Below are 24329 nucleotides of genomic sequence, written 5' to 3'. Positions count from 1 at the left end.
ATCAATATGTCATCCAGGTAAACATATATGAACAGATCGACCATGTCTCGCAACACGTCATTAACGAGTGCTTGAAAGACTGCCGGCGAGTTGGTTAGCCCGAACGGCATAACGCAGTACTCAAAATGGCCTCTAGGGGTGTTAAAGGCAGTCTTCCACTCATCCCCCTCCCTGATGCGGACCAAATGATAAGCATTACGTAAGTCCAATTTAGTGAAAACGGACGCTCCCTGCAACCTCTCAAAAGCTGAAGACATAAGCGGCAAAGGATAGGTATTCTTTACCGTTATGTTGTTCAGCCCTCGGTAGTCAATGCAAGGTCGCAAGGATCCGTCCTTCTTTCCCACAAAAAAGAACCCCGCCCCCGCTGGAGAAGAGGAAGGGCGGATAAACCCCGTTGCTAGAGAACTGGATATATATTTCTCCATGGCCGCCGTCTCTGGAACAGACAAAGAATATAACTTGCCCTTAGGCGGAGAAGTACCTGGCAATAACTCTATCGCACAGTCATAGGGACGATGAGGAGGAAGAGAATCAGCACGAGACTTACTGAACACCTCCTTCAGGTCGTGGTACTCCGCGGGCACGCTAGCCAAATCCACTGCTTCCCCCTGAAACACAGACTCAGAAACATTAACACCAGCAGACAAAAGACAAGACAAATGACATTCCTCGCTCCAGCTAACCACAGATCCAAGGCGCCAATTGATGCTGGGGTTGTGTTTCTGAAGCCAGGTGTGACCGAGAACGATGGGGGATTGAGGTGAGTCCGTAATGTAAAATGATATCTCCTCAGTATGATTGCCAGATGTGGTGAGGGAAACAGGTAAGGTGGTCTGAGTGATGACTGGTAGTCTGTGTCCATTGAGAGCAAAGGGTGCAATGGGGTGTTTGAGGGAGGTGAGAGGAATGTTAAGCTTACTAGCGAACTGGAAGTCCATGAAATTACCCTCTGCCCCAGAATCCAACAAGGCGTGATGCTCGAGTGCGTGGGTGGACCACCGTAGACTCACCGGAAGGAGTGTCGATGTAGATGAGGTCTTTCTGGCAGAGATCCCACCCGATAGTAGCCTCCGTCTTACTATCGGGCTTGGTCTTTTACCGGACAACGCTGGATGTGATGTTCTTGACTGCCGCAGTATAAACATAGTCCCAGGGATCTCCGCCTGATCCTCTCCTCCCGGGAGAGCCGAGCTCGCCCCACCTGCATGGGTTCAAGATCTCCTGGTGGGCTGACCGCAACATCTGAGCGCTGATACTGAGCCTCCGGTCTGTTCGCGAGAACTGCTCTCCCCCTCCGTCTGGTGGCTTGATCGAGTCGATTCTCCACTCTGATGGTTAGGTCAATCAGACTGTTGAGAGAAGTGGGGAGCTCGACGGCGCGGATCTCCTGTTGGATGCGGTCAGCCAACCCATGCAGGAAGTGATCCCACTGCGCCTCCTCGTTCCACTTACACTCCGCCGCCAGGGTGCGGAACTCAATCGAATAATCGGAAACGGACCTTTCCCCCTGACGTAGGTCCGTGAGAAGCCAAGCCGCTTCCCTCCCGGCGGCGGAGCGGTCGAAGACCCGTCTCATCTCTTCCGAAAGTGCGTGGAACGAGGCACAGCAGCTGTCTTGGTTCTCCCACACCGCCGTCCCCCAGAGGGCAGCCCTTCCCGTAAGTAGAGATAAGACGAATGCCACCTTCATTTCCTCGGTGTAGAACGTGCGGGGCTGCAGGGCGAAGTGCAGAGAACAATGAGACAGAAATGATCGACAGAACTCTGGCTCACCCGCATATTTCTCCGGGATGGGGAGGCGTGGTTCGGGCTGGGAAATCCCCCCGGAGACGATCGGCGGTGTGGGTGGCGTGGGAGGCGCAGCGGGTGACGATTGTTGTTGTTGTTGCGTCTGGAGAACGAGCTCGGACACCTTCGTCACCATTGCTTGGAAGGCTCGACCCATCTCATCTATCGCCTTGTCTTGGCGATCCATACGACCCACAGCTCGTTGCACAAATTCTTCGAGATGAGATGGGGAGCGATCGCCCGCTGCTTCCATGATGGTCAGATCCTACTGTAACGACAGATAAAAGAGGAGGAAGCAATTGCAGGCAATCAGATGTTTATTTATTGATAAAGAGTGTCCAGAGTGTTGGCAATGGCAAGGAAGGTCTACGGTGGCGTGAGAAGAGCGGGATGGTGAAGTCAGCGGTGCAGGTGAAGGTGGTCAATGGTTGGAACCAGGAACAGACCGGAACACTGACACGCGGACGACACCACGAATCCAAACCAGCACACAAACACGGAGGACGGTAATCCAGCTAGTGCATGGAGACATAAGAGAGGATCTGACAACAGAGAGAGAGCGAGGTGAGTATAAGTAGCAGAGGTATGATGACGATCAGCTGGAGCGAGACAATCAACACCCAGGTGATGACAATCAACTAAACGAGCACATGGAGACAACGTAAGTACAAAAACAATAACAAAACATGACACGGAGGAAACACTGGATTTCCTACCGTGACAATGAAAAGAGTATGGAAAAGGAAGCGTATATTATTAATCTTTTGATTATTTTAGTTAAGTTTCATATTCATAGGTGCAAATTTACTAATCAGAATCCTTTATTTTCTGTGGTATTGAAAGATTTAGAAAATTATATGGTTTCCATTAAGGACAGTACAAACAAAAAAGCTGTTAAAACCATGTATTTGTTGAATAATTTTAAGATTTTGTGAAATGTCAAAGCCTTTAATTTTTTGTTTGGTCTATTGAGTTTTATTTCTATTCAATTTTTGTATTTTACATTTGTGTATCTTTAACCCTGGCATTTTATTTTATTTTCTATTTTTATTTTCTATTTTTATTCTTTTTTTGTATGTGTGTTCATTTTCTGTAATTGTTATTCTTGCAATAAAAAAAAAAAAAAAAAAAATATAAAAAAAAAAAAAAAAAAAAAAAAAAACTTTCCGAAACTTGTGACAAACCGGAAGGAGTATTTTTGGAACAGAAATACTCCTTCAAACGTACAACTTAATTTTTGAAACTTTGTCCATGTTTAGCATGGGAATCCAACTCTTTAACAGTGTAAAAAACTCAGTATGCATGAAATAGCATTTCACCCCCCCCCCCCTTTAAGAATGTATTTACACAATTTATGTTCCTCATAGGGGACATTAATTCATTTTAAATGCATACACAGATGTATAAATAGGCCTAATGTTTTGTTTTTAACATAAAACATTCGATGAATGATGATATTTGAAATAATTTAAAATATGAAAAAATTAAATGTGAAATTATGAAATTTTTTTTATGTGAAATTAAAACCGCCAGTAGGTGACAGCAAGTGAATGTTATTGAGTATGTTTTTGAGATTCAAGGATTCATTCAAACAGCTGATTCATTCAGAAACAACGATTCGTTCAAAAAGACGCAAAACAGTGCTGCGATCTTTGTTTGGAACTATTTTCGTTAATTAGGAAATGTAGAGGAGTAAAAATAAAAGTTGGCTGAAATATAAAAACTCAAGTGAAGTACAGATACTCCCAAACAATACTTAAGTACTGTAACAAAGTATTTTTACTTCTTTATATAACACGACTGTTGTTAGCAACCATTTCCTTTAAAGACAAATAAAGCTTTAACTTAAAAAAGGCTCACAGGGGTTTATTTTATGTTGTAGTCTAAAATATGTAAATATCCCAAGCTTTTGTTAAGCACAGACATTATATAACACTTTTAATCAAAAACTCATTCATAATCCAATCAACTTCAGGACAGTGCTAAAATGCTACCTCCTTTCTGGGTTTTGGCCTACAAAAACACATCATCCCTGCAGCGTTCTATAGCTCTCGCATCTAATTTTCTAATGTACTGATGCAATCGTGCATCATGATTGGTATCAAGAAATTAACTGAATGTCTTTGGTGAAATTGAACATGTCACATATACACACACATTTTTTAAAGCTTTAAGTGAATCAGTTTCACATTTGTCAGTTAGTTTTAGATGTTTTCTATTGACTCTCTTCCTCATGCTGTTCTTTTAAAGTCCTCAAACACGCAGAGACACATCAGGACAGCACAGCAGTTCCCACGATGCACATTACGTTTGTAAGTTTAATGTTCCACCCTCAGGTATGGGAGTGTTCCTTTGTCATATTCTGAGGAATCAAATTGCTCTCTTTCTATTCACAAAAGAGTTTTTGTTATTTAGGCTTACTATAAAAACACACTGTGGTTTCACCACTGGAAACTTCCTCTCTAGTACAAAAGCTACATTTTACACGCCCACGTTTAAGTGTTGAGAAACTTGTCTGCCCAAACACAGTGAATTCATATAGAGGAAGTTGGACAAATATTAAATTCATCTGAACACTGTTGCATAGAATAAGTCTGGAAGAGATAATTCTGTGCAACGTGTCAAGTTTAAAATACATTAAAGTTTAATTAAAGACATTGTTCATCCAGGCCAGCACATCTTTAAAGTGATGCGACTGGTTTTAAATGTTTCTGCACTGCATTACAGATGTTTTGATCAATGAACAACAGAAACAGGGAAATACAGAGGAAAATGAGATACGTATGAACATCAGTGTCACACACCAAACACACATAACCACATAACTGCTATTCATGAACGGAATACTAACACATTTACTTGACATTCATTTCATGTGTGTCTTTCCTTTCTTTTATTCTTTCGTTCTTCTTTCTTAAGAAAGTTAATCATGTACTCCACATTCCTCAAACACAGAGGATCAAGCCTACAATTGGGTGAAGATGCACTGATGTATCTCAAGTCTTCTTTTTTATCATGTACAGTCATTAAATCTTTACTTGCATACAAACAGGTTTTAATTTTCATCATTTATGCATTGTGACCTTTATTGAGAGGATTTTCTGTGGAAAGTCACATTAGCTCAATACTCCAATGTAAGAAGAGCTTCCTATACAAAAAAAGCTGAAATAAAAATGTAATGATAAATGGAAAATATCATAGCACAAACATAATTTGAATATATATTTTCAAATCTGTCAAAATGAATGTGTGCCGAGTGTTTTAAATGGATGCTGGCAAAAGAAGTGTGTTTTGGAGGAATTTAAAAATGTTTTCTTTTGTTGGAATGAAAGACACTTAGTACCGGATGAAGTGCTTCTAATTATTATCTGTGTATGAACATTTATTTATTTGCTCCTTCTCCATTTTGCATTAACTTGTACTTTTACTTTCAATACTTAAGTACATATAAGATTAAAAAATTGCATTTCTTAAGTATAATAAATATCATACTTTTATGCAAGTAAAATTCTAAACAGTGACTTTAACTTCTACCAAAGTAATTTTTTGCTAAGATATCTGTACTTTTACTTGAGTATGACATTCAGGTACTTATACCAGCTAATCAGCTTATAAGTGGCTAAATGGTACTACAGAGATTGTTGGGAATATTTGATGATGAACAGGTAAACTCATCTACTTAATAATAAACTTTCAGCTGTCAGCTGCGCTTCTGGATCATGTTTAGATATGACTTCTTTTTGACCTATAGAGTTTTAGCTAGCAACGGCAAATGACACGGTGAATTGTGTTCACCAACAATGTTTTCTGGAAGTATTCCTGAGCCCATGTTGTGATTTCCATTGCAGTAGCATTCCTGTATGTGATGCAGTGCCGTCTAAGAGCTGAAGATTACGGGCATCCACTATGGTTTTCCGGTCTTGACTCTTACGCACAGATATTGTTCCAGATTCTCTGAATCTTTGGATGATATTGTGCACTGTAGATGATGATAACTTCAAACTCTTTGCAATTTTTCTCTAAGAAACTCCTTTCTGATATTGCTGCACAATTTTTTTGCCGCAGCATTGGAGGAATTGGTGATCCTCTGCCCATCTTGACTTCTGAGAGACACTGCCACTCTGAGAGGCTCTTTTTATACCCAATCATGTTCCCAGTTGACCTAATAAGTTGCAAACTGGTCCTCCAGCTGTTCCTTAGATGTACATTTAACATTTCCGGCTTCTTATTGCTACGTGTCCCAACTTTTTTGTAATGTGTAGCTCTCATGAAATCCAAAGTGAGCCAATATTTGGCATCACATTTAAAAATTTCTCACTTTCAACATTTGACATGTTATCTATATTCTATTGTGAATAAAATATACATTTATGAGATTTGTAAAATATTCCATTCCTTTTTTACTAACAATTTGTACAGTGTCCCAAGCTTCTGGAAGGCCAAACAAAGTAGTTTCTCTTTCACAATGAAATAGCGTCACCACCATGACTTTGGTAAATTGTCATGGTGCTGATGGCCACAGTGAGAATATCTAATATATATATATCCTATATACAGTATAATAAGGGGCACGGCAGAGTCTTAACTTTTAGAAAGAATATCTCTTTGGGTTTGAGACTTTATAGCTTATAACACTCCAAAGAGAATGGAAAATTTGAAATCGCATCATATGACCCCTTTAAGCAGAAGATGCGGCTAATGATACTGATCTGTTGAAGGCTTGAAAGGGGAAATGGCTGTGAGAAGCTGTGGTGGCTGAACAATGTCTATAGGTATCAGTTGGAGACATCTGCTAGCTACTGTTCTTTTTAATTTATCTGAGATAAATGATTCTGTCTTAGTTTATGTTTGAATCAAGACTGGTAAGAGAACATTGTGCATTTTACATTTTTTTTCACCTTCAAACCAAATGTTTTGTATGATTTCATCCGACAAAATTTTAATTATTTGTTTCACCTCCATCAGGAGCTAAAAACCTATGAAGTTGATGAACTCCGTCAGAGTGTGTGTGTTAGAAAAGAGACAAAATGAGACTTTAACACAGAATAAGGAAATGCATTGTTCCCTCAGTTCTACAAAAATGAATGTAGACCATTGCTATCACGAGACCACATCTACAACTGTCTGCACTTTAACAGATGATAGATCTGTGGCTAAGACTCACAATAAGGGAAGAGAGGTAGTTTTGTAAAGGAAACATAGAAGTATGCCAAAAACACCTTTACCATTAATATACATGAAAAAGACTTGATCATAATATCAAAATTAAGAATGTGAAATACATTATTCACTTAATAGTGACTTTGTTACACGTTTGCTCATTAATGCATAAAACAAAAGATGTTCATTGATCAGATAATTGACAGAGAAAATAATACAAATGAAAGAAGTCACTATTGTTTATAACATGCTGCAACTTTGTTTAATATGCTCATGAAAAAATCTTGTATCATCTTGTACTTGTATGATGATAAATGTATCTTTAGAAATTCTCAATTTTATATTTTAAAAAACATAATAGAGGCAACAGTCTTAAAACACAAACATGTTTCTACACTCATATTTCAGTACCCATTCAGAAATTACTAATATTACTAGTTTTTGCATTATTGAGACACTGTTTTCCGAATGAATGTTGTTCAGTGCTTTGACACAATGTATTTTGTTTAAAGCACTATATAAATAAAGGTGATTGATTGATTGACTAGTCCAATTCAATACTTATGAACCCTGTTTATATCACTAGGTGTGTGAAGGCAGCAATTTATAACATACAGGACTCCTCTCACCCTTCCTACAACAGATTTAGGCATCTCGTCTCTGGGACAATTCAGACCAGAGCATCCAGACTCAAAAACAGTTCCCTATCTGTCGGTCACTACGAGTTATGTCGACCGACAAATGGGGTCTCACTTGGGAGGCCAATCATCTCTGATTTTAAGAGAAAACGCCAATGAAATTGGCAAGTGGATTAACACACCTGAGCCACTCCCCGTGCCAGCGGGTATAAATAGGGCGACAGGTGCATCCACTCATTAGATTTTTGCTTCGGAGCCGAGTGGTTGTATGAAAGCCGTTATACTCCACAAAGCCATTCATCTGCTGTGTCGGGAAGCTGTTCTGGTTGGCGGTACGGTGCAAACAGCGGTGTCCCTTTCAGCGATTCCCCTGGGCGCTTCAACTAAGAGAGCAGATTTCCTAAAAGAGCAAATCGCGGACGATTCGCGTCTTTTTCAAGACGCCGTTTCGTCCGCGTCCTTCTGGATGCGGTCGTTTCCTGTTCTCTGACAACGGCCACGTTCGCTCTCTTCCGTGTCTGGGCATTCAGCACGCTGAAGGCGCGTTCGTGGATGGTTCATGCACGCACTGCGTGTGTGACCATGGCAACGCTGTGATCGCGTCTCCCCTTTCTTAAAGGGAAGGGAGCAGACCCCTCTGTCACTACCCGTTCTGGTTTCTCTGTCTCGAGCAGAGGACCGTCGGCTAGTGCTCTGGGAGATTTGAAGGTGACCGTGAGAGCTTCTCCGCCGGGCCACGCCCCACGGACCTCTTACCCCTTCCGCAGTGTTTGTCCTGTGCAGCTGCTGGGTGATTTTGCTGGGCTGTCTTATGGCAGTCCCAGCGGGTCATTCAGTTTGCCGCCGGAGATCAGATGTCGATTGCAGCATCGGGGGATGGGTTATCGACCTCTGTGGATGAAGATTCGGCGGGGCTGCCCCCCTCGGGTGTTGTCGCCACTGCCGAATTGGACCCAGAGTCGACAGCCGTGCTTGCCCGGGCAGCTGTGAGCATCAGGATGGAGGTGAATGCACCGCCAGCCCTGAGTGCTCATGGCTGTTTGATTGGTTCTCGGTGTGGAGCGCGACTCACAACCGCGTTTTACTCTGGTTCCTTTCTTCCCGGATGTGCATGGGGAAGTGATGTAGTCGTGGATGGCCCCTTTTACGGCCGGAAGCAGCTCATTTCGTTCCTCCGTCCTCACTACCCTCGATGGCGAGGCAGCTAGGGGTGTGTTGACATTCCCCAGCAGGAGAGTGCGATTGCGGTGCACTTGTGTCCGCAAAACGCCGCCACTGGGAGGGATAGTCCGCGCCCCTCACCCAAGGCCTGTAAGCTGTCGGCCGCGCTCGCTACCAAGGCTTACAGTGCTGCGGGCCAAGCTGTCTCTGCTTTGCATGCCATGGCTATCCTGCAAACCCAACAAGCCAAGGCTTTAACAAATGCACGAGGGTAGGACCAACCCGAGGTTGATGCAGGAGCTGCGCATGGCGACTGACCTCCCCCTTCTGGGTGACGGAAGTCACAACGCAGTCCCTCGGGTAAGCGATGTCCACTCTGGTGGTCCAGTAGTGCCGTTTCAGGTTCAGCCTGGTCTGTATGAGAGACATTGACAAAGTGCATTTTCTCGATGCTCCCATGTCCCAGGCTGTCCTGTGTGGCGACGCTGTCAGGGGCTGTGCCCAGTAGTTCCTGACAGAATAACAGCAGACTGAGGCCATACAGCACATCTTGCCACGACGTGATCCTCTGGTTGCCACCATTCCGTCGCAGGCAGTGCCTCAGCCTGCTCGTCGCCGAGGGCGCCCCCCTGCGTCCTCCACACCAGCTCCGCCCCGTGCTGAGAGTTCTTCGAGGCCGGCGCGTCGAGCCCCGCGCAGGAGAGCGGCGCCCCCCGTGTCACTCCCGGCTGCAAAGTCCTCGAGGAAGTCGACTAAGCGGCCCTGACACGGGCAACTCGGAGATGCGGAGAACTGCTCTTCAGGAGATGGCGGAGAGAGCGCCACTCCCTCCCCCGGAGGAGGGCCGGGTGGAGAATCTTCTGGTTCTGTTCCGCCGCTGGTCGAACGGCCAGTGGCACCCACATTTTCATTGGAAGAGCAATTTCTCCTTCCTCCGAGTTGCAAGGCTTGTGGGCTGACAATGAGCGACGCACAGCTTCCTCATTCTCACCCACGACGCCCCCTTTCGCCAGCAGCCAAGAGGTCGCGGTTCGGAGACGCAACGCCTCTCCACGCGTCTCTGGCCAGTTCCTCCGGGAACACGGGGAGTGTGGTTGCGATGACCCAGGACGCAGTGCCTTCTGGGCCTTCCGGCACGACTCCCCATCGCTGCACCACTGCGGGTATGTCGACTGTCCCTTTGGTGCCACTTGTACGGTATCTGGGAGCGTGGCTTGCGCTGCCCAACCCGTCACGCTGGCTCATCCGGACGGTTCGACTCGGCTATGCGATTCAGTTCGCCCGGCGACCCCCCCAAGTTCAATGGCATGCTCGAGACTTCGGTGGCAGTCCAGGACGCCCCTGTCTTGCGCGAGGAGATTGCTGTCCTCCTGGCGAAGGATGCAATCGAGCCGGTCCCTCCAGCCGAGATGAGGACGGGGCTTTACTGCCCTTACTTCATCGTGCCCAAGAAAAGCGGTGGCCTTCGACCTATCCTGGTTCTGCGAGTCTTGAATCGGGCCCTACACAAGCTCCCGTTCAGGATGTTGACGCAGAAACGCGTTATCAAATGCGTCCAGCCCCAGGACTGGTTTGCAGCGATCGACCTGAAAGACGCGTACTTTCATGTCTCTATCCTCCCTCGTCACAGACCGTTCCTGCGCTTTGCTTCCGAGGGTCAGGCATGGCAGTACAAGGTCCTCCCCTTCGGGCTCTCCCTGTCCCCCCGTGTCTTCACGAAGGTCGCGGAGGGCGCCCTTGCCCCACTTTGGGAAGTGGGCATCAGGATCCTCAACTATCTCGACGACTGGCTCATTATGGCCCGGTCCCGAGAAGAGTTGTGCGATCACAGGGACTTCGTGCTTCGGCACCTCAGTCAGTTGGGGCTTCAGGTCAACCGGGAGAAGAGCAAGCTCTCCCCTGTGCAGAGAATCTCTTATCTCGGTATGGAGTTAGACTCGGTGAGTATGATGGCACGTCTCACCAGCGAGCGTGCCCACTCAGTGCTGAACTGCCTGAGTTCCTTCAGAGGCAGGATAGTGGTACCGCTGAAACACTTTCAGAGGCTCCTGGGGCATATGGCATCCGCAGCCGCAGTCACGCCGCTCGGGTTGCTTCATATGAGACCACTTCAGCACTAGTTACGCTCCCGAGTCCCGAGATGGGCATGGCGCCGCGGTACACATCGTGTCACCATCACACTGATGTGTCGCCGCCTATTCAGTCCTTGGTCGGACCTTGCTTTTCTACGGGCCGGCGTGCCCTTAGAACAAGTGTCCCGGCACGTTGTTGTCACAACAGATGCCTCCAACTCGGGCTGGGGCGCGACATGCAACGGGCAGGCAGCTTCAGGGTCCTGGACAGGACCTCGACTGCTGTGGCACATCAACTGCCTGGAGTTGCTGGCAGTGCATCTAGCTTTGCGACGGTTTCGTCCGCTAGTGCTGGACAAGCACGTGTTGGTCCGCACGGACAACACTGCGGCTGTTTCGTACATCAACCGACAGGGCGGTTTACGATCACGTCGCATGTCTCAACTCGCCCGTCATCTCCTCCTCTGGAGTCAGACGTGGCTCAAGTCGCTGCGTGCTGTCCACATCCCGGGGGAGCTCAATCGTGCAGCCAGCGTGCTCTCACGACAGCTCACTTTCCCCGGGGAATGGCGACTCCATCCCCAGACAGCCCAGCTGATCTGGAGTCGATTCGGGGAAGCCCAGGTAGACCTGTTTGCTTCCCACGAGTCCTCCCACTGCCAGCTGTACTATTCCCTGTCCCAGGCCCCCCTGGGCACAGATGCACTGGCACACAGCTGGCCTCTGGCTTACGCAAGTATGCGTTCCCCCAGTGAGCCTGCTCGCACAGACACTGTGCAAGGTCAGGGAGGACGAGGAACAGGTCCTGTTGGTTGCGCCTTACTGGCCCACCCGGACCTGGTTTTCGGAACTCATGCTCCTCGTGACAGCCCCTCCCTGGCGCATCCCCCGGAGGAGAGACCTTCTCTCTCAGGGGCCTGGCACCATTTGGCACCCGCGCCCAGATCTCTGGAACCTCCATGTGTGGCTTCTAGACGGGACGCGGCAGACCTAAGAGGCCTATGCTCTGAAGTGGAGTCTGTTCACGAATTGGTGTTCTTCTCACCGGGAAGACCCCCGGAGATGCCCGGTCAGAGTCGTGCTTTCTTTCCTGCAAGGTAGGCTGGAGCGTGGGCTGTCACCCTCCACCCTGAAGGTGTATGTGGCTGCCATTGCAGCACATCACGATGCAGTGGACGGCCGGTCCCTGGGGAGGCATGACCTGATCGTTAGGTTCCTGAGGGGTGCCAGAAGGTTACATCCTCCTAGGACACCCCTGATTCCCTCCTGGGACCTCTCTATTGCCCTGGCGGGACTTCAGAGGGGTCCCTTTGAGCCGCTGGATTCGGTTGAGCTGAAGTTCCTGTCTCTCAAGACAGCGCTCCTGATCGCGCTCACTTCCATCAAGAGGGTCGGGGACCTCCAAGCATTTTCGGTAAGTGAAGAGTGCCTTGTGTTCGGGCCGGCCTACTCTCACGTTGTCCTGAGACCCCGGCCTGGATACGTGCCCAAGGTTCCCACCACTCCCTTCCGAGACCAGGTGGTGAACCTGCAAGCGCTGCCCCTGGAGGAGGCAGATCCAGCCTTGTCGTTGCTGTGTCCCGTAAGAGCGCTTCGCATATACGTGGACCGCACCCAGAGCTTCAGAAGCTCTGAGCAGCTCCTGGTCTGCTTTGGAGGTCAGCAGAAGGGGAAGGCTGTCTCTAAGCAGAGGTTGGCCCACTGGATAGTGGTCGCCATCGCCTTGGCTTACCATTCCCAAGGCGAGCCGTGCCCCCTGGGGGCGAGGGCCCACTCCACACAGAGTGTGGCCTCCTCCTATGCGTTGGCGCACGGCGCCTCTCTGGCAGACATTTGTTGAGCTGCGGGCTGGGCGACACCTAACACCTTTGCGAGGTTTTACAACCTCCGTGTAGAGCCAGTTTCCTCCCGTGTGTTGGGTAACAGGTAATTGGCGGGAAGGGCTGGCTGGGTGTCTCGCTTGCTGCGCCATTCCCCCTAACACGGGGATGTGAGCGCCTTCTTCTCCCAGTAGAGTTCCCCGGTTGGCGTACCCTGGTCGAGCATCCTCCAGCACCCTCGGCGTCAGACTTGGCGGAGCAGTCTGTCGCCAGGCCCAGTACTGGCGTTAGCATGCCCGGAGCCGGTCAGCCCCTGTACTAGGCTAGGTGTCCATATGGCTGGGTTCCCTACGGGTAATCCCATATGTGTATTCTTCCACGGTAAGGTTTCCCTCTTGGCAAACCCGTGTCTTCCCTTGACAGATCGCTCTGTCAGTCTCTTCTGGCAGCCGTTCCATCCCTACTCCAAGGTAGGACCTGCCTCAGAGACCCTTTCCATATGTAGTACTGCCCCCTGGGTCAGTCCATATCGGTATATCCACATGTCACCTCCCTACGGGTAGGATGTGGTCTCCGTAGCGACCTTTCCTAAAGGCTCGCTTCCCCATTGTCTTGCCAGCTGAAAGAACAAATAGGGAAGATTTGAAGCAATCTTTCACTGAAGGTTGAAATCCCTTCCATTTACTTTATGTGGGCGGAACAGCAGCATGGCCTTCTCCAGCAGCGATGTACTCACCCTTTGGCCCCTTCGGTACCAAGGTCAGTGAATTTGCGCTGGGGCTTTGGGAAGGTTACGACCTTAAGCGTAGCTTTTGTGGTACGCCAAGGCTTGTCAACAATTGCAGCGCCTCAGGGTTGTGACGAGGTTCAGGTTATGGCGTTTTCCATAGGACCCCATTTGTCGGTCGACATAACTCGTAGTGACCGACAGATAGGGAACGTCTCGGTTACGTACGTAACCCTCGTTCCCTGATGGAGGGAACGGAGACGTTATGTCCCCATGCCACAACCTTGAACCATTCGCTGTTGCCGGGACACGTTCTCGGCTCCTCAGCGTAAAACCTAATGAGTGGATGCACCTGTCGCCCTATTTATACCCGCTGGCACGGGGAGTGGCTCAGGTGTGTTAATCCACTTGCCAATTTCATTGGCGTTTTCTCTTAAAATCAGAGATGATTGGCCTCCCAAGTGAGACCCCATTTGTCGGTCGACATAACGTCTCCGTTCCCTCCATCAGGGAACGAGGGTTACGTACGTAACCGAGACGTTTCTTCCCTCAAGCTGTCAGAACAGACGGTCTAAATGTGAGCCTCTCCACTGAAAGGATGGTGTGCATAACTCCATTATAACTTTAATAGTGCACTAACACAGTCCAGGACTGAACTACCAACTGAGGATATAAAAATACATCACAATTTCTATTACATAACAGCTTAACATGTTTAATACTATATCCGTTACATTCACTTTTTAATATTAATAACTGTACTGTGTATATCTATTCACCTAGTACATACATGCTGCTACATCTGATATATTACTTATTTAACTGTCAATTCTGTATTTATGGTACCTTGTACCTATTGTCAGTATTTATGGTCCTTATGTCTTTTTAGCTCTTGTTACTGTCTACTAAACACTACTATTTCATTTGTATCCATTGTCAAGCAATGTTCTAAAACTTACAATAAATCTGACTTTGACTTTTAACTATAGAAATACTATGAAGTAAAACGAATATGTCAGCCATGTTGTAGTTCATGAGTTTGTGTTCATATAAAATTAGACATATTATATGAAATATTTTATAGAAACGTTGTTCACTATAAATGTGGACTTATTTCTTTAAGAAGACAACAAATAGCAGAGATATTTTACTATAAGACTGAACGTCCATGGAGCTGAAAAACTATTAAGATGTAAAATCTCCATTACAGCGAGTGTGAAAGATACAGAACAAAACTGAAACAATGCTTGAATTAGGAAACGGTAGATCAGACCACAGGAAACCAATGCATTGAGCAGTTTAATGTAGATCAAAGAACACATCATTAGACCACACACACAGTCGTGTGCAATGTAACATTTACATGTAACATGTACATCTCAGAGCATGAACAAGAATATTTAAAATAATTCTTTTACAAGGCTTTTAAGCATATATAAAGATAAATATTTAAATTCTGGCATACATTTCGGGTCGATTAGAACTGTATTTTTCAAGGTAAATTTAGGAGTCTTTTTATTTTTTTTTTATTTTTTTTTTAAAAAGGACACTTGGAGACCAGAGTCCAGATATCCAAATGATTTAAGAAGTCCATATAATTTAGGACTAGTGTGCAAACCAAACCACTCATGAAAATATTCCAGAACATTAATTTCAATTGTAAAAAAAGAAAAAGAAAAAGAAGAAGAAAAAGAAGAATGATGTTTCACAATGAATGTAAACAATGCAGCAGATACTTGTGAGGTAACAATTCTTTAAGTTTTTTTTATTCTTGTTTAAATAAACATCAAGTCAAAGTGTCAAACATGGAGATGACAAAAACCCTTTACCAGCAGCCTTGACCTGACTGTATCCTATACAGAGCCATTCAAAATGACTGATTACAGAAATTGTGTGCTTGTGTGTTGTGTCTTTTGCTTGGAGCATCAGAAGCAAAAATATACTATAAAAGGGCTATTTTTTTTTAAGCTAAATACACTCTGGAATGAATGATTCACTGAAAACAGGATGCGAGTCATTTTTTCTGTAATCAGCTGGGTTTTGTAGAAGGAGAAGCTAAAAATTATTCTAAACATAGATTTTTTTTCTTCTTTTTTTAGTAATACAGAAATCTAAGAAAAAAAATATTTGTTTTGTTCAAATTCCATCAGAAAATAAGTAAAACATTTTCATTTATCATTAGATATTAGTTCAGCTCATTGATTGCCCAATCTCTTCTTACAGCGTGGAATTGCACTAGTGAGGATTGCTGGAGAAGATGCTCTGGATATTCACTGAAGTCACAGTATGTTCCATAATAATGGTAAATAATACACTGAATAATGTAAATAAAGACCTATTTATCTGTAAGTAAAGATACTTTAATGGCTGTACATGATGAAACCAGAGATTCATCAGTTCATCTGCACCAAACTGTACACGTGATCTTCTGTTTTGGACTGAACTGGTTTGTCAGGGATTGTGGCGTACAGGTGATAAACATTCTTAAGGACATACATGAAATAAATGTGTTAGTATTCTGTTCATGATGGAGGGTTATGTGCTTTTGGGGTGTGACAGTGTTCACACATACCTCCTTATTCTCCGGATTTCCCTGTTTCTGTTGTTTATTAACCAAAACATCTGTAAAGCAATGCAGAAACATTTAAACCAGTCAAATAACTTTAAAGAACATGTATGAATACACTGTTTGTCATAAAACATTAATGCAAGCTTTTACACTTCTCAGACTCTGTGTTGTAAGTTATTTCAAATTTGTCCTTCTTCCTCTATATTTGTTTCTTAACACCTAAATGTGTGCATCAAAAAATTTTTGGATTTGACAGGAAGTTTGGAGTTGTGAAAACTCAGTGACATAGGATTTCTATATTAACAACTCTTATGTGAAAACAATTATGACCATTATGATCACTTTAATGAAAGATTCATTACCTGAGGGCTGGTAAATTGTATTTACAGAAGTAATGAAAGAGTAACTGTCTTTGGGATCTGCTGTGCTGTCCTGATGTGACTCTGGGTGTTTGAGGCCTGTGTAAGAACAGCATGAAGAAGAGGGTCAAACTGAGTCAGTAATCACAACTATACAAGATAGGAGGACAAATGTGAAGTGGCTTCACCTACAAAGCTTCAAACTTGTGAAGATGCATAACATTATTATTATTATTATTTTATGGGATTTGGATTAAATAAGGTCTGTGGTTTACACAGGGCCGTTTTTAGGCAGTTACCTAGTGTGGCACCACAAAAAAATCATAAAAAAACATTAATCAGAAAGACAAATCAAAAAGCAATCCAAAATCAAAATATTTAATGTTTAATAATGTATGCCATGTCGTGGAATTGCTGTGTGTTTCGTTGTGAAAGCGAACTACTTTGTTTGTTTGTTTTGACTGCTTTATTATGCGTATTTGTTCATTTGTTGTTCATTTAATGCCATCCTACACAAAAAAATCATATAACGTACTAAATATGGGGATAATTTCAACTTAAGACAAGTAAAATTATAATTATTAAATTATAATTAAATTAATGCTTAGAAACATATCTTTTATTTCATGTTATAAACATGTTAGAAGGAAAGGCAGAGGGGTACCAAAAAGGATCTTGCCTAGGGCACAAAATGGTGAGCAATGGCCCTGGGTTTACTAAAGCTCAAGACATTTTTCTGTTTTATTCTACAACATAAAATACATCAGTAAAGCCCCCTTTGTTTTTTTTGTTTTTATTTTAAAGACTAAAAGAGTTGTTGTAAGCTCATTAACCAAATGTTGAAAACATGTGACCACAGAGTAGTTGGTTTATAGCCTATCTTTAGCTTTTTACTGCTGGTGATTGTATTAATGCTTCAAGATGTATAAAAGTTCAGTTCATTTGTGAAGATTATCACAGTGATGGTGACTTCTGGATTCATCAACAAAAATACATCATCACTGCATTTAGTCTACTCAATGAAGAGGAAAGATCGTCAGTGACTTCTGAAGATTTGGAATATGTTCTCTTTTATGAGAGGTTTATGGTAAATTTCATTTTGGTGTTAAATGTTTCTTTAAGAGAGCATGTGGTTAATAATGCTGATCTGCTGAAGAATTGAAAGAGGAAATGGGTTTAGTACCAGTTTCTGAGAAGCTATGATCACTGAACAATGTTTCTTTAAGATCACTTGGTGTCATGTGTTACTACGTTTTTAATTTATCTGAGATAATTTCCTGAGAATGATGTTCTCTAACCTTCAGATATGGGCTGAGATGTGGCTGGTACAGACGTGATCATAAAGTATGTCTCTGCAGGTCCAGAACAACTCTAAATAACATAATCAATTATTAAGATCAAGTCACTTATGACAGTTCTTATTAATTATGGTTTAATATAAATATTTATTATTGTAAGTGTTAAAGTGCTACTCACCATACCAATTCCTTGACTGCTCACATCAGGTTTCATTGATCTTGTTTTATTTCAAAGAATGAAACATGGATATTTATGGATACATGCATATATCAGATAAGAAGCTAAACATTTACAGCTCCTGGACAACAAAAATATATATATATATATTTTTTTTTTTTGCAAAAAAAACAAAAAAAAAAAACATGAAAATACTTACAATTTTCTTCTTTTTTTACCTAAGAAACAATGAGTTATTGCATTAAATGTTCAGTTTTTATTCCTGCACATATAATTCAATTATAAAATACATACTAAAGTACACTGAAATACTTACTTGCAAAGCGGCAGAAACAGATGAGTCCAGACACAATGACAGCAGCACCAGAGGAAACCAGCACTATAAACCATACTGTGTCAAAAGAAAAGCAACACTTTAATCAATGTTTATGTGTATTATGTTTAATTTGGTTGTTTTAGATACATCAGTCCACCCGACAACTAAAGCTATACATAAATTAATTTTATGTACATGTAGATTAGTTTTATTTTTGAAAGAAGCATTCATATGTATGATGTATGTGTCTATCTGTATGCAAGAGCAATGCAGTCACATCAGATTGGCATTTTCAATAAAGTAAATAAATAAAAAAGGAAACAAACATATTGGTGAAACACAGTTCATCCAGTGCAACGTAACATTCTGTTTAGACATCATTCTGAAGAAAATTAATTTTTACAATTGCTTGCTAACTTGGCATCAACAGTACTTAATATTTTATGATATTATACTGTTACCAGGTTCCAGAGTAGAGTTTTCCACAGAACCTGCAGAAAATCACAGCATGTAGTGAAATATTAAAACAGAATTGTAAAAAAAAAATATATATATATATACATATATATATATATGTATAGCAACCATATTGAAAAAACACATTATTAATTCTCTGAGGGCTACTGCTTACCATGTACGAATAAACTTGGAAAATGGACCCCAGCTGTATTTTTGAATTTGCTATTTTGAATCCAATACATTTATTATACACAATGTCCATTGAGGAAGAGTGTTTGAACTAACCCATGGTTTCTGTTGCTGTGTTGGTTAGCAGGTTTGATTCTGATTGAAAGTCTACTAATAGAAAAATTATACATTTGCAAGGGGAATCACTTTTTTGTTTTAGAAGGGAATCATTTCTAAAATTTTAAATGATGTGGAATAACTAGAATATCTGTTATTAGAAATATTTGTTATTAGGAGAGGCAAATATAATGGGGAAAAAATGCAAGGCCTCAAGAGGTGTTTTTAAAAGTTGAATTTTAAACTGAGCATCATGTTTTAACGTGTCATATGCAAGACACTGCAAAAGACATGAGAAAAGCACAATGGTCAAGTACATCTGACTAGTGTATTTACATATAAAAAAACAATGGGAATGTATAGTGCAATGGAATGTAAATCACAATCTGTGTGAACAGCCCTTAACCATGTTGAAAAAAAACAGCATAATCATGAACCACATCTTCATTTAATTCTGTGTGTGCTACAGCTTACTCTGTACCAATAAACTTTGAAACTGCATCCCAGCTGTAATTTTTATTATGACTTGAATCCAACATGTTAATTCTGCACAGTGACTTTTCTCATTGAGGAAGAGAGGATGAACTTACTCAGGGTTGTCTTTGATTTGCTGGTTGGCAGGCTTGTCTTGGATTGGTCATCTACAAATGTAAAAATAACATATTGCAAAGGGAAGCACTTTTTAGAAAGGAATTATTTCTCAAATTAAAATTATCAAGAATAACCAGAAAATTTGTTATTAGTAACTTACCAGCTTTACTGTATGTCGTTTTTTCAGAAGTGGACATTACAGTTAACACAGCTGAAAGTACATTGTGAAAATGGTGGTTATGTACAGTAAATGTAAAGTAAATGTAGCTGTTAGGGGCCATTCACACAGAATTCTTTTTTTTTGCTTTGAAAAACTTGAGGAGCGGCAAATAGAATAGGGAAAAATGCAAGGCCTCGAGATGTGTTTTTAAAACTTTTATTTTAAATTGAGCACTGTGTTTTTACGTGTCATATGCAAGACACTGCAAAAGACAAGAGACACAAGCACAATGGTTAAGTACATCTGTCTAGTGCATTTACATATAAAAAAAAACAAAACAATGGGAATGTAGAGTGCAATGGAATGTAAATCAGATTCAGTGTGAACAGCCCATAACCATGTTGAAAAAAAAACAGCCTAATCATGAACCACATCTTAATTTAATTCTGTGTGTGCTACAGCTTACTCTGTACCAGTAAACTTTGAAACTGCACCCAAGCTGTATTTTTTTGTTATAACTTGAATCCAACATGTTAATTCTACACAGTGAATTTTCTCATTGAGGAAGAGCGGATGAACTTACTCAGGGTTGTCTTTGCTGTGCTGGTTGGCAGGCTTGTCTTGGATTGGACTTCTACAAATATAAAAATAACATATTGCAAAGGGAATCACTTTTCAGAAAGCAATTATTTCTCAAATTAAAATAATCTAGAATAACCGGAAAATGTGTTATTAGCAACTTACCAGTTTTACTGTATGTTGTTATTTCAGAAGTGGAAATGACATTTAACTCTGCTGAAAATACATTGTGAAAATTGTGGTTATTTACAGTAAATGTAAAGTAAATGTAGCTGTTAGGGGCCATTCACCAAAAAAAAGAAATGTTTTGCTTTGAAAAATGGAAGAGTGGATGAACTTACTTTCCTTTGCTGTGCTGGTTGGCAGGCTCGTTTTGGATTGGACTAATAATGTAAAAATAAAACATCGCAAGGGGGATCATTTTTTAGAAGAACATTGTTTCTGAAATTTAATTTAGAATAACCAGAAATGCTGTTACTTTATTAATAACTTTGTTACTAATGTACTAATGATTATGTTGCTATGTATGTACCAATTTTACTGTATGTTGTTTCAGAAGTGGCCAGTATAGTTCATGCAAAAAAAAAAAAAAAGCCACTGTGAAACTTAAAGACAATTTTAAATGCTGAGTAAATAATAATGAATTAGAAAGAATGATTGTTGTTTTGAGGACATTCAGAAAGAAGTCCGAATAACTGATATACAAACTCATTTACTCACAGGATGTCGGGGCTGTTGTTGTAGTCGTATGTTCAGTGGTGGTTGAAGTTGAATCTGCAGAAACAATTTATCAGAATTACAGAGAGTCATTTACATTATGCAAAGTTTGTTTGTTGAAGGTACAGGTCTTTCATGTGTAAAAAATGGCACATTTAACATATTAGTGATGTTATAACTTTACATGAGTATATTAATAATAATAATAATAATAATAAAAATAACTCACTCTGGACTATTGCAAAAACCCTAACTTTCAGTCATTTTGTAATATAATTTTGGAGGAAGAACAGCATAAACATCCGTATTAGCAATTGATTTGATGATTTCATGTTTCCATTTGTATCAGATATAGTCTGGCTCTCTGTCCTCTAAACTATGATCACATGATTAGCTCAAGCAGCTCTTCCTTTCTTCCTTCATGTATCAGATTACTCACTTTTAAAAGTCACACTGTGGTTTTAGTGCCTGTCTGAAAGAACTTAAATATAAAGTTTTTTCTGTGTTAGAATCGAGACTTCACAGATTACTGTCTACTGATTCAGTGTCTGACAGAAGCATCACACAAGAATCAGCATCAATATGTTGTTTCTGAATGATTCTGTGGTTTCCCAGGGATTATGATCAACAATATTCAACTTTACAACATGTAATATATCTGTCCTTTCAGTCTTGTACAGCCTATTGAAAGCATCTTAATAAAAAAAAATATCCATCCAGAATTATTAAACATAGTTTAACATTCCTTTTTTTCTCATATTAGTTTGTTTATTGAAGATATTGACTTCACATTTTATTATTGATCAATCCTCCATGATTTCTTAATATCCTTCTGATCTACATTATAAATCATACTGGCTAATAAGAATTATGTATGTGTCTCTAATCATGTGCTTTTATATATACATATGAAAAAAAATAATAGTGATAACTCACCTCTGGTAGTGATTGTGTCTCTGAAGTTGATCGTGTCTCTGATGGTGACTGTGACTGTGATGGGGATTGTGTTACTGATGGTGATTGTGTCACTGTGTGGTGATCTGTTCTCAGGTTCAGTCTTGAGTGAATAAACACAGCTCAGCTCTCTGCTGTTCACTGATTGTGTGAAGAGTTCACTACGACTTAAATAAAATATACAAAGATTCCCTCCAGACTGACTCCAGTGAGAGACACGGTGAAACAGAAGAACATCATCCTTAGTGTAGAGACTACAGATGGAATCAGCTCTGACTGAAAGTGGTATTTCACATGCTATGTTGAGTTGCTCATCATTATTAACACTGATGAAGGGTTTCTGAAGTGCATCTGTTTAAAGACAAATGATCCAGTTACTAAAACACTACCATAACAGTTTCCAAATCGCAAGTAAAAATCACAGTGAAATGTTTACAGGCACATATTTTGGAGTTCTGAAAACCCAAATAAGAAAACTGTTGATTATATACAAAATATTGTACAACACAACAAATATGTAAGATATGTTCACATGTAGCTTACTGATTAAAAAGTTGAAATATTTTCGACAATGACACTTTGTTCACCACAAATGTGGACATACAGTATTTAATGAACATTAAACAGCAGAGATCACTTACTGTAAGACTGAACCTCAGTCAGGAGCTGAAACACTATGAAGATGAACAACTCCATTACAGCGAGAGTGAGAGAAGAGAAGAGACGAGACTCACACAATGAGTGATTTAGGAAGTAACACATCAGACCAGAGTCTTTTGTATGAAGATGAACGTCATTACCACACTTACACCCGTGTGGACTGTAACATATATATGGACCTTTACTTCACACCATGAACCCTGATGTTCAGAACAAGCAAAGCATTTAAGCAAACTAAATTATTATAAGTTAAGTAATTCAACAAATAAATTAACATAACTTTTATTTCTTAGTGTAAAATTCATACTAAACCCTTCAAGGTTAAAAGCTAGTCAGTAATCACTCTCTAGCATGTGCTCTAATAACTAGGAGACTATCTCTATACATTTAGTTTGTAGGCTGAAGGTTGCTTAGCTCGTCCTCAACCTAACCACAGGCTTTACTCTACACAATGATAACTCTACAATCTTTAACATAAAAGCCCATGTAAATTCCAACATAACAGAACTTTAAACCCTAACACATCTCTCCTTATATTAATCTTGTGTAAAATTAAACAAAATAAAACTTCATTACAGCATTTATACTCCTTACAGTCTGATGCAAAACGCAAGGAACTTGAAATCTGATGCAACTTAAAGGGATAGGTCACCAATTTTTTTTAATTTTTTTTTAATTGTGTCTTTAATTTGCTCAACATCATGCTGCTCCTATCCCCTAAGAATTTTGTTAAATTTAATCCAAGAGGTTTCTTTCACTTCAAAATCCCATGTTTCTGTAAAAGAAAAATTGACTCCAAGCAGTTTACATGGTCAGTGACAATAAATAAATAAATAAAATAAATAAAGTGTAACACTATGAAAATTTTCTGAAACTGTTTCAGACAGTTAAAATCTCTACTCCTAGGGATTCATGTGCATGTTAAAAGCAGTTTATGTTCAGATCATCCATGTTTTAAGGAGCAGAAAGAGGAAGTTAAAAAGTTGTCCAAATACCCACACTTAAGTAAGTGCACAAGACATTAGTAATGACACACTAAATCCACACACACTAAATTCACATCTCAAATTCCACTCTGGATTGGTATTCAAGTCTTAGTGTATCCCACAATGCATCATGTTCTGGAAATAAATTGTGATACGTTCCTTTTGCCAAGGTGGTCACGTAAATCTTTTGCAATGGAAATGATAATAAGATAGTATTACATATCATTTGCTAGTAAAACAAAGTGCTACAGGTTTTATTGCTGCAAAAATATGTATATTTATTTTGTACAACATTTGGAGCTGCTTTTTATCACTTAATTAAAACCACCACAAATTAAATTTATGGCATGTTATATTGACTACTGAACAGACATTTAGAAATTGCTTTTAAAATGCAAAGTATTTAAAATTAAAATTAATTTATATAAACACTTGCATTTTTATAATACTATAAGTTTGTCCAATCAAGTAATGAAAAGTTCGACACACACCTCACTTGAACACTTACAGGAAATACGTCATATAATTTGTCAAGGTGTCAAGTGCAAAGACCGCAAGTGTGAGTATTTAGACAAGGCAGTTGTTTCTATCTGGCAGGAGGTTCAGATCTGTGAATATCAGCAGAACCTGCAGAGACACAGATTTTATTATCATATGTTTCTGTATCATGGAGTTTATCAGTTTCTGTACAACTAAACCTGTACATCGTTTTTACTGGTGAAGCTGCACAGACAGATGAATCCTATGAGTCCAGACAGAAATAATGCCAGGAGTCTGTCAAAAGAAAAATTATAGTGGAAGTAGAGGTCATGGGGTTCATTTAGTTTGGAGATAAAATTTTACTTAGTA

General features: G+C 41.2%; 1 protein-coding gene across 4 annotated transcripts; it reads right to left on the bottom strand.

The window, feature by feature from the left end:
• Positions 1-15108: 15108 nt before the first annotated feature.
• LOC113055367 (putative GPI-anchored protein pfl2) lies at positions 15109-23073 on the bottom strand. Of its 4 annotated transcripts, XM_026221640.1 has the most exons (16): positions 22476-23073; positions 21817-22185; positions 20884-20937; positions 20505-20546; positions 20329-20379; positions 20168-20218; positions 19585-19635; positions 19424-19474; positions 18551-18580; positions 18090-18164; positions 17973-17991; positions 17774-17813; positions 17596-17668; positions 16301-16396; positions 15942-15991; positions 15109-15852 (listed from the first exon to the last, which is right to left on the bottom strand). In XM_026221640.1, exons 1-16 carry the CDS (start codon positions 22594-22596, stop codon positions 15763-15765), a joined length of 1263 nt encoding a protein of 420 aa, XP_026077425.1. In that variant the 5' UTR covers positions 22597-23073; the 3' UTR covers positions 15109-15762. The 4 variants fall into 4 exon arrangements, with proteins under 4 accessions (XP_026077425.1, XP_026077423.1, XP_026077424.1 ...); XM_026221638.1 differs by having other exon boundaries at positions 15109-15991; XM_026221639.1 differs by having other exon boundaries at positions 15109-15991; positions 20329-20376.
• Positions 23074-24329: the final 1256 nt, after the last annotated feature.

The sequence above is a fragment of the Carassius auratus genome, chromosome 36 (genome assembly GCF_003368295.1).
Source record: "Carassius auratus strain Wakin chromosome 36, ASM336829v1, whole genome shotgun sequence".
In the NCBI taxonomy this organism is placed as follows: Eukaryota; Metazoa; Chordata; class Actinopteri; order Cypriniformes; family Cyprinidae; genus Carassius; species Carassius auratus.
This window is presented reverse-complemented; position numbering and strand designations above follow the sequence as displayed.

Coding starts and splice junctions, on each gene's coding strand:
- LOC113055367 (XM_026221638.1), bottom strand. CDS start 22,596: ATGTGTTACTTCCTAAATCACTCATTGTGTGAGTCTCGTCTCTTCTCT. Junction 20,219..20,328: donor AACAACATACAGTAAAACTG/GTAAGTTGCTAA, acceptor TTATATTTGTAG/AAGTCCAATCCAAGACAAGC. Junction 15,992..16,300: donor TACAATTTACCAGCCCTCAG/GTAATGAATCTT, acceptor ATTGCTTTACAG/ATGTTTTGGTTAATAAACAA.